General features: G+C 42.0%; 1 protein-coding gene across 1 annotated transcript; it reads left to right on the top strand.

The window, feature by feature from the left end:
* The first annotated feature begins 791 nt into the window (after nucleotides 1-791).
* Nucleotides 792-6,256, top strand: LOC114080789 (ribonuclease pancreatic-like). The gene is made up of 4 exons (XM_027922404.2): nucleotides 792-853; nucleotides 3,103-3,154; nucleotides 4,674-4,806; nucleotides 5,602-6,256. The coding sequence occupies exon 4, from the start codon at nucleotides 5,630-5,632 to the stop codon at nucleotides 6,101-6,103; it is 474 nt and encodes a 157-aa protein (XP_027778205.1). The 5' UTR covers nucleotides 792-853; nucleotides 3,103-3,154; nucleotides 4,674-4,806; nucleotides 5,602-5,629; the 3' UTR covers nucleotides 6,104-6,256.
* Nucleotides 6,257-10,651: the final 4,395 nt, after the last annotated feature.

Genomic DNA, 10,651 nt, shown 5'->3' with positions numbered 1-10,651 from the left:
CTGCTGAAGTGGCTTCTTTGCTCTGCACATGTCTCCAAATGCCCTCAGACTCAGAAGTACCTTTTCACACATGACTGAAAATCAGGGAGGAAAGAGGAAGAGTCACATTCCAGACTCACCTCCCACTCCTGTAGCCTGTTGCCCACATTTGCTCCTTGTTGCTGATCAGCATTAGCCTGGGGGTAGCCCAAGTGCAGAAGAGCCAGGAAAGAGGATGCTGCAGGCCATGGCTGAGCTTTCTGCAGAGCAAGAAGAGTCAGAGGTGGAGGAAGAAGTACTGTTCATCATCCATCATCACTTGCATTTGACAGATACTCAAAGGCAGGCAGGGAGGTGGGAGAGCTGTATAGTATAAAAAGGGAAGGTTCTAGATGTTCTCTGACTGGAGGCTGCTAGCATAGGGAAGCTGTAGGCAGGCTAATGAGAAGCCGTGTATCCTATGTGATTGATTACAGGCTCAAATTTGGCCTTCTCTTTGTTGATAGTTAGGATATAGCTCAGTTGATCGAGAGCTTGTCTCACATGCACAAGGCCCTGGGTTCAATCCCCAGCCCCCCCCCCAAAAAAAAAAAAAAAACAAAATAAAACAAAACAAAACCCCACCTGAGTATCTTTACATTGCATAAAGTCCCACACCTAGTGAACAACTGACAGTTTGAACCAGGCACTTTTAACACGAATGGCTGAACCACTTTTCAATTCCTCTTTCACTTGTTAGTCCTTTCAGATATGTCTCAAAGTTGCCTTACATTCTGCCTTGAAAACCATATATATGGAAAAAGGGATGATTACAGCAGTGCCACAAACAGTATTTTTTATCGAAGAGACAACTATGTTTAAGTACCTAAATCTTGTAAGTATTCCTTATTGCTTCTGTGAAATTATATGCCAAATATAGCAATGTATACATATCAACATTAATTATTACTAGCATATGGAGGGTATCAAGTAAAATATTAAAGATATTTTTCTTTCTATATAAATATGAAAAAGATTAAAATAATATCATCCTTATAACTACCATAAAAAGCAAATTTAATTTGGAATTTTTAAAATTTTCTTAATATAGAGGTCTTATTTTATGTATATATATTTTAAATTTGTTCTAATTAGTTATACATGACAGTAGAATGCATTTTGACACATCATACATAAATGGAGTACAACTTCTCACTCTTCTAGTTGTACACAATGTAGAATCACACCAGTCTTGTAATCATATATGCACATAGGGTAATAATGTCCAATTCATTCTATTATCCTTCCTACCTCCATATCTCCTCCCCTCCCTTCATTCTTTTCTCTCTGACCTAAAGTACATCTATTCTTCCCTAGCGCCCACCCTCTTATAGTGAATTAGCATCTGCATATCAGAGAAAACATTTACTTAACATGACTTATTTTTCTTAGCATGATATTCTTCAGCTCCATCCATTTACCTGAAAATGCCATGATTTCACTCTTTTTTAAGGCTGAGTAATATTCCACTGTGTATATATACCACCTTTTCTTTATTTATTCATCTGTTGAAGGGCATCTAGGTTGATTCCATCGTTTGGCTATTATAAAATGAGCTGCAATTAACATCGATGTGGCTGTGTCACTGTATGCTGATTTTAAGACCTTTGGGTATAAATCAAGGAGTGGAATAGCTGGGTCAAATGGTGGTTCCATTCCAAGTTTTCTGAGGAATTTCCATACTGCTTTTCACAACGGTTGCAACAATTTGCATTCTTACCTGCAATATATGAGTGCAACTTGTCCCCCACATCCTTGCCAACCTTTATTATTGTTTGTATTTTTGATAATTGCCATTCTGACTGGACTGAGATAAAATCTTGGAGTAGTTTTGATTTGCACTTCTCTAATTGCTAGAGATGTTGAACATTTTTTCATGTATTTATTGATCAACTGAATGTTTTCTTCAGTGAAATGTCTGTTCATTTTCTTAGCCCATTTATTGATTGTTTTCTTGGTGTTAAGTTTTTTGAGCTCTTTATATATCCTAGGGATTAATGCTTTATCAGAGGTGCATGTGGTAACATTTTCTCTCATTCTGTTGACTCTCTTCACATTACTGATTGTTTTCTTTGCTGAGAAGAAGCTTTTTAGTTTGAATCTATCTCATTAATGATTCTTGATTTTATTTCTTGTGGTTTAGTTGTGTTGTTAAGGAAGTCAGTTCCTAAGCCAGAACGGTAAAGATTTGGGCCTACTTTTTATTCTATTAGGCTTAGGTTCTCTATTATAGTGCCTAAGTCTTTGGTCCATTTTAAGTTGAGTTTTGTTCAGGGTGAGAGATAGAGATTTGATTTCATATTGTTATATATGGATTTCCAATTTTCCCAATACCATTTGTTGAAGAGGCTATCTTTTGGTGTCTTTGTCTAGTATAAAGTAATTGTATTTATGTGGGTTTGTCTCTGTGTATTCTATTCTGTACCATTGGTCTAGGTGTCTGTTTTGGTGCCAATACCATGCCATCTTTGTTATTATAGCAATGGAGAAATGAAAAAGGCAACCAGCTTGAGTTTGCATAACAGACCTTACTAAACAACCATCTACCATACATTTCCTAGTCACCTTCCCATACCCCATCCTCACCAGCTCAAAGCCCTTTTTTCTGTGTCTTCTCACTTCCACCCAGTTTTCTTTGTTAACGTGTATATAATCTCCCAGGTTAACTGCTTCTTTGGGTTTCTTAAGAGGCTTTTCATGATTGTATAAAAATATTAATAAATAAAATTTGTATGCCTATTCTCCTGTTAAATCTGTCTTTTGTTAGTATAACTTACAGGGTACCAGTCCTAGAATATGGGAGGGTAGAGGAAGAAGATATTTTCTTCTCCCTGTAATAAACTTAAGTTTCAATTTTGAAGTCCAGTCCATCAACAAATAATATTAGGTCAGGGTTCTCATCAGAGTCACTAACAAATCTGATTAAGATACAGGATGTTCCCTAACTGAGGTAAGACAATCATGAGGTTCCCCTTTTTCTGGTAGGGGCAGGAGAGTGGCAGATTCAGGCCATGGAAACTGTAAATAGTAATGTGAGATGGAGAAATTAACAGGCTTTTCTTTTTCTTTTTTTTCTTTTTCCAGGGCTGGGGATTGAACCCTCACACATGCTACACCCCAGCCTCTTAACAACAAGGTATCTGAAACCTCCTTCACATCCTTAAAAAAAAAAAATTCATAAAATGCCGGATCCCTTTTGATGCCATTTTTGGGGCACTTATTCTGAGCAACTAGAATTCTTGTTTTCTTCCTGATGGCCATCCTCATTTGGGCTCAAATAAACTCTTTGTTCTCACAACTTGCCTTTTAGGTTGATAGTGGTTTTTGATGGTTCCTCCTGAAGTTGAATTAAAACTTTGAGGGCTGGTTAGATTGTCATGCAGAGATAGATTAAATGGCTTTTTGTAGTTTAGGGACACCTAGGAAGGAGGCTGTTAAAGACATTTATAGGAGTTGCAGGGGGCCTATTTATATCTGTGGTTCTGAGGTCTTGCTGGGCCAACTCCCTAAAATTATTTTGGCAATGGGAAGGTGCCTAAAGAATGGCCACTTTAGTGCAACTATGCCCAGTGTCTTGGTGCAATTAAAAATCAGTTAAGGCCTGAATACACGGAACATAAATTCCTTGAATGATGAAGTGCTTAAATTGTTGTTCAGGAACCAGCTTTTTAAGAATGGACATATGCAGCAGAAACCAGCTCATCTGATCAGTGACCTTTGGATGTCACAAGCTCAAAATCCTCCCTAGAACACAATTAACGCCCCTAGAAAGAAACACATGGACGAAATATGTGATTGTGAAGAGGCACAATGATTGCACAGTAAAGTTTTTTCTTTTTGCAAAAAACAGGGTTAGAGTATTGGCTTCTACATGCACCAGGCTCCTCGTTGCTCCATATCAGGGTCCATCTGACTAATCATACCATATGGCACCCTTTGGCAAGACCTATGCCTTGTTTATCTCTGAGCCCACTGTTTAAGGAATGAATGAACAAATTCTAATTTGACTCAATTCTCACCTACAGGATCAGTGGTCCTTGTGGTTACAGACTGCCAACTACCATCAGTGCCCCAGAGCGGGGTGGAGAGTGGTGGGTAGTTTCTAGAACTGGGTGAGCTTATATAGAGGATTTCTCTCTGTTTAGGAACTCTCCCCCTTTCTTTCTTGCATATAGAATCTGTGTAGCTGAGAGCAGATAGCTGACTCTGTCTCCCTTTCCTACTCAGGAGAGTTACTGTTGGGAGATGTGGAATTCTGTCCAAGTAGCTTCAGGACTCTGGAGAGAGAGGGCTTCCCTTTCCACGATCACCTTATGTGCCCTTTGTTATCTCCAACTGCTGGGGATTGAACCTAGGGCCTCATACATGCTAGGCAAGTGCTTTACCACTGAGCTATACCCTCAGCCCTGCATCAACAGATTATTAACAAAAGGGCTATTTGATAAAATGTCAGGCAAGGAAGTCACAAGAACTTTGTTGGGGTGTGCAAAGTTTGAGTTCCAGCACTATAGTGGCTGTCTGTTGCTCCTTGTGAAGTTCACATAATAGAAAGAGTCCTATGGTGAAGATTCACTCCACAGCAACCCTGGAAAGGGGTTGGTCTGCGTGGTTCCTTAGCCTCTTTCCTCACAATGTCCTTGTTTTTATCTGAATAGAGCCCAAGATGCTCCTCCCACTTTTCTTGGAAGCCAAACCCTTTTGCAATCTATATAAGGTTGACCACGCAGGGTTTGAGTGATTGCAGAAACTGGCCTTCCACTCTGTCAGGGAACCCAACTTGGAGATCAGGTAGGTGGCCTAAGAGGTGGTCTCAGGAGATGCTTCTGCTTGAGGGTCAGAGAGATGGGAGCCAAGATGGGTGATGCTTGTGCTGACACTAGAAATCAAACAACTTGAGCCAGGCAAATATTAGCTGGGGCAGAGGAACCAGGTGGAGCTTGGGGAGGGGCTGTGGGAGCAGGCAGGTGCAAAGAACACATGGGGCTGGGAAAGAAGGGACCCCCAAGTTGCGGGAGGTAAGCATCTCTCTTTGGAATACAATGAAATCCCTTTATGAGGCCAGTGTCAGGCACAGGACTGAGTTTCCCTTGTGTTATAAGACAACAAGGCTCTGTCAGTCATGGTCCTGGATGTCATGTGATAATGCAGGAATATAATTTGACTCACAGTTTATTCAAAAATGATTTTCTGAATCAAAAATGATTTTCTGAAGAGCTGCTTGAGCTCTGGGTACAAATGTATTTTAGTTTTCAAATGTATTCTAGATGAAAGAAACTCTGGAATTCAAACAGTACTGGCAAAATTTGGGGTGGTATCATAGATCACCACCTAGAGGGGAAGATGGCCCCTCTCTAGTGAGTGGGAGTAAAACACACTTGGAAAGTGTGTGTGTGTGTGTGTGTGAGAGAGAGAGAGAGAGAGAGAGAGAGAGAGAGAGAGAGACTGACTTACTGTGTGGAAAATCTCTCAAGAAAAGGGATGTCTTACTGTCTGACCTGAAAGGGAGACTGGACACCAAGGGAGCAGCAGTGGGGAGCTGGAGGTCCCTTTCTGAGGTTGTCATCTTCTTTCTCCTTTCCCCAGTTAGGATCTCTCAGGCAGTGAGGCCACCATGGCTCTGGAGAAGTCCCTCATCCTGTTCCCAATGTTAGTCTTGGTGCTGCTGGTACTGGGGTGGATCCCTCCCACCCTGGGCAAGGAATCCGCGGCCAAGAAGTTCCAGCGGCAGCACATGGACTCAAGAGGTGGTTCCTTCAGCCCCAGCCCCACCTACTGCAATGAAATGATGAGGCGCCGGAACATGACAAAGGGCCATTGCAAGCCTGTGAACACCTTTGTGCATGAGTCTCTGGAAGATGTTCAAGCTGTCTGCACCCAGGAAAATGTCACATGCAAGAACGGGCAGACCAACTGCTTCCAGAGCAGATCCAACATGCACATCACAGACTGCCGCCTGACCCGGGGCTCCAAGTACCCCGACTGTTCATACAAGACCAGCCAGAAAGAAAGGCAAATCATCGTGGCCTGTGAGGGAAACCCGTATGTTCCTGTCCACTTCGATGCTTCTGTAGAGGGGTCCGCTTAAGTCCAGAGCAGAGGGATGCCATCCTCCCCATTACCTATCCTTGGGACGCTTGCCTCTCCCTTTTTCCTTCCTTGCTCTAAAAGAAATAACTCCAATTAGGGCTTCCATCCAACACACAGATGAGTCTTATTCCTGCACAACTTTGGGGGACAGGAGTGGTTTGTGGCCCCATGTTAATTCCTTACCATTTCTTCCAATAAAACATAGTTGCAAATCACCTGATTTCTGAAGTGTCTTATCCAGGTACTGTTTCTGTGGTTACTTTTCAGCTAGAGCTAAGAACTAAATCTGACTAGTCATTGGTGAGAAGCAAATGAAGTAATTAAATACCTTCCCTTCTGACTCTTGGATTTCAGTGGCCAGAGAAAATTCCTTTCCTTGTAGATTCCTTGATGCCAAGTCCAAAACTGCTAAGTGTTTTAAGTAAAAAGGAGCTACAGGCCGGGACACTCTCATGCTGGGTGAACAGACAGAGGGTCAAGCTCAAACACTGTAATTCTATGGCATAGAAGGAAGGACAGTGTGATGGCAGGAAGACTCTGCTTAGCCTCAGGGTGGCGAGGAGGAGTTTATAAAATTATCATCTCAAAAGTTTTCATTTGTCTTTTTGTTGAGAGAGATATTACTGAGACAGAAAAATGGCTCTCTCTTACCTGAAAAGTCAGAACCTTAAATGGTAGAAGTGGAAGGGTCTTTGGAGGTCATGGAGTTAAAGGATAACAAGTATTTCAGCCTGTGAACCAACCCTGGTGGAGGTACCTGCCTAGAATGTTGTAGAAAAATATTCTAAACAGGACCGTAGTTGAACCACAGTCTCTACTGGAGGCACCAGAGAAGTTGTCATGGATGTACTGCACACTAACTATCCCTGACATAATGTGACCTTCACCTTTTAAGGGATTTGTTCATGACCCACTAGTAGTGGCCCAGCTGGGACTGGAACCCCGGTTCCTGGCCTCCCTGGAATTATTCTTTCTGCTGCTGGAGTCTAACTCAGGAAGAAACAGACATTAACTTTGCTAAATGCTATGGAGTGGTGGCTCTTCTACATATTTCCAGTATTCTTGGCCCTCACAGTTCTTAATAATGGTCCCTTAGAGCCATTCAAAGGACTAGAGTAAGCTTCTGTCTTCTCTTAATCATTACATTTAATTCTTTATTTAATGTTGCATCTGGTTTTAGACAGGGTCATAGAACTAAAGGCCCCACTTGCCACTGGTGGGACCAGTTGTGTCATTGCCATTATATGCTATACTTGTAGATGTTGGAAGTGATTGTGATTTTTCTTGTATAGAGTGAACTCTTAGCCTTGAGGTCTCTGAAGGAGGAAGAAGACCTGCAGGTATAAAGGGGCAGTGGTAGTGAGGTAGTGGAGAATCTCAATGTTATGAATGAGAATTGGGGAGGAAAGAGGAAATTTCAAGTTTCTAAATATGTTTCCTTTAATCAACTTTTTTCCTAAGCTCATCTCGCCCTTGTTTCCAGCTCCAGTTTTCCTTCCCTTTAGTCCTAAGAGAATACTTCTGTGGAGCTTTTAAGAACACTTGGGTTTTTGCTGCATACATACCTCCACCTTCACTAACTGGCTTCCAGTCTCCCCATACCTTCCCGGCTAGAGGAAAGCTGGGCTTCCCATCTGGGGAATGAAATGATAGGTGAAGATGGTGGTCCAGGTGCAGAATGTGCAGCCAGGAAACCCCATGAGGAGGGAAAATTCCTGAACAGGAGGACACAGGGAGGAGAGGCTGCACCTTATCATGCGGAGGACCAGGCACAGCCACAGAGAGAAACAGCTTAGCTGTCTAGGAAAAAATCTGGCATCACTGTTGAGTGGGAGACAATTGCCCCTCTGTGAATAGAAGAGTCCCAGGAGATTCACCAATGTAGACTGATTTTAAAGTTGAGGAACTAACATGTTAAGATGGTATCTGCTTGAAGGCAGAAGAGCCATGTCCAGGGAGTATTCTGAGCACAGTGTAACTGTTTCTCCAAACCAAATGAACTTTTGTAACTATATTTTTGTCACTATATTTTCAGTGAACAGGAGCTATTTGAATGTGCCCCCCAAAGTAACATATGTTGAAAACTGAATTCCCAGTACAACAGTGTTGAAAGAGGTAAATAGGTCATGAGGGTTCTGCCCTGATGAATAGATTAATGTCATATCATGGAGTGCATTCATTATGGAAAGGAGTTCAACCCTCTCTTGCTCTCTGGTGCTGTTTTGCTCTCTACCTTCTGCTGTGGGGTGATATGGCAAGAAGGTCTTCACCAGCTGGGGCCCTTCAGTCTCGGACTTCCCATCTCCAGAACTGTGAGCCAAATAAATTTCTGTTCATTTTAAGTTCCTCAGTCTCAGGTGTTGTGTTATAGCAGCACGAATTAGACCAAGACAAGAGGTAAACACAGCTCCTCCTTACTCCTGGCAACTTTAAGAATATTGACAAAATTATAGAATTTTCTGCCTCTTCTGATTGGCTGATCATCCCTCTTAAGACTCGTGCTTATTCCTATGGTAAATTCTTCCTTTAATTCTAGCAACCAGTAGCTCCCCAGATCCACACTCCCCCACATCAAAACAGATCCATCCTCTATACATGAAATGAGTCCTTCACTCAGAAGAGTAAATGATCATTGCCTCTGGTGCTTTCTTTCCACATGCCACCTCCATCAGTATCTGCACCTTGAGATTTCTCCCTGAGAAAGGAGAGGCTGCTCCCAGTCCCCACATTTGCTTCTTTAGGCTGATTCAGATCTCATGGAGCAAGTGGGGATGTTTAGGAGGCTCTGAATTGAAGTATCCATGGTGGAAAGGTGACTTCAGTATTGCTTTTGAGAATTGATCATGAAGATGACAAAGCTCTTGTCACATGCATAATGCATGACTCATAATTGGGGTCCTAAATAGAAAGTACATAATGAAGGTATGCCTCCCTAAGACTAAGACTAGCCAGGGGCACACTTCCAAATATATCAAACCACTTCCTAGGGGACAAGTGGCATAATTCCTCTGCAAATCATTCAATATGTTTTGGTATATTTGGGATTTCTTTGTGGCTTTCAGGAAGTGTAGGGCCTTTCCCCTTTGGGTTTAGCTTCCTTCCCATTCCCTTGTTATAAATAAAACACACTTTATTTTTTAGAGCAGTATTAGATCCCCATGCTGATTAGGCCATGATTGCCTTCATAATCAACAGTAAATGAGTAGTTAATTTGAATGGATAGAGTTTGTTATACCAGTAAGCATAGGGGTTATATTTTAAAGCTCATAGCACCCATATGCTATTATTCTCTAGTTTCTCCTTGCTACAAGTTAGGGAAGGGCCTCTACCCAGGGTCTGTTTCCTTTTCTTTCCACCTTCTGAATCTGCATGTTGTGGATAATTGGGCCAGGGTCCCTGGCTTAATTCTACCTCCACTATCATCTCCCTGTGCTTCTGAGCCAAGGCCATGTAGCTCCCTAGTCTATAGCTCCTAATCCAGGGGTTGAGGCTTGATAATCTCAAAGTCCCCTTATACTTATTATTAGTGGCATGTAGTTATATATGATCACTCATTTCTAATAAAGTCACCTCATCGAGATCTGGTTTAGTTCAGAGTGCTCTTCTCACCACAAAGCCACTTTAGAGGACTTGATCATCCTAGCAGATTTCAAATACCCTGTCAGAGCAGATTTTCCTCAGTCCACTTTAGACAGCCTCTGAGTCAGTTATGGCAACTAACCTCCCCAGGGCCCTTAGTCCTTCCCAGTCCCGCAGAACCCATAGGGAGTTTGGTTTGGCTCAGAGCTCTCAGGGAGAGGCAGATGTGGAGGTGAGATCAGAGCAGCAATGAGAAAGTGCAGGTGTGGGGTCAGGAATTCCCTTGGCTTTATTGAGGACATGTCTAAAGAAGGTGCAGGGCTGGGCCTTGCTTCAGATCAGCATGGCAGCCTTTCATCTTCGCCTTCCCTTCCTCTCCCACAGACACCACCAAATGACTATTTTAGGGTAGACCTGGGGTTGTATAATATAGGAACACAATCTGCATGGGAATTTGTGTGTGCACACTACTGGATATGCCTGAGATCGTGTCTGTAGACTTGTGGAATCAAGGAACATCCTTCTGGGAATGACCTTTTGTGATCTGACTAAAACATCTTCATCTTAAAGAAAGGTAAAGCAAAAAAAAAAAAAAAAAGAAAAAGAAAAGAAAAGAAAGGTAAAGCAATTCCTAGGTATGGTGGCGCATACCTGTGACCCCAGGGACTTGGGACGCTGAGGCAGGAGAATCACAAGTTTGAGGACAGCCAGAAACTTATTGAGAGCTTTTCTCAAAATAAAAAATAAATTAAAAAATTAAAAAGGCTGAGAATGTAGCTTAGTAGTAAAGTATCCCTGGGTTCCATGCCCAGTACCAAAAAAAAAAAAAAAGTAAAACCAATAATGGAAGAAAGAAAACCAAAACCAGGTCTGTTGATTCTGAGAATGTGTGCTTTTATGCCTTCTCCAAGTTCTCTCTCTTCCTTTTTTTCATTTAAAAAAATTATCTTATAGTAAAACTAAGTGT

Source organism: Marmota flaviventris, chromosome 2 (assembly GCF_047511675.1).
Source record: "Marmota flaviventris isolate mMarFla1 chromosome 2, mMarFla1.hap1, whole genome shotgun sequence".
Lineage (NCBI taxonomy): Eukaryota > Metazoa > Chordata > Mammalia > Rodentia > Sciuridae > Marmota > Marmota flaviventris.
The sequence above is the reverse complement of the archived record's forward strand: the minus strand, read 5'-3'. Positions and strand labels throughout refer to the sequence as shown.

Excerpts from the sequence above, each read along its gene's own strand:
- LOC114080789 (XM_027922404.2), top strand. The coding sequence starts at position 5,630 with ATGGCTCTGGAGAAGTCCCTCATCCTGTTCCCAATGTTAGTCTTGGTG.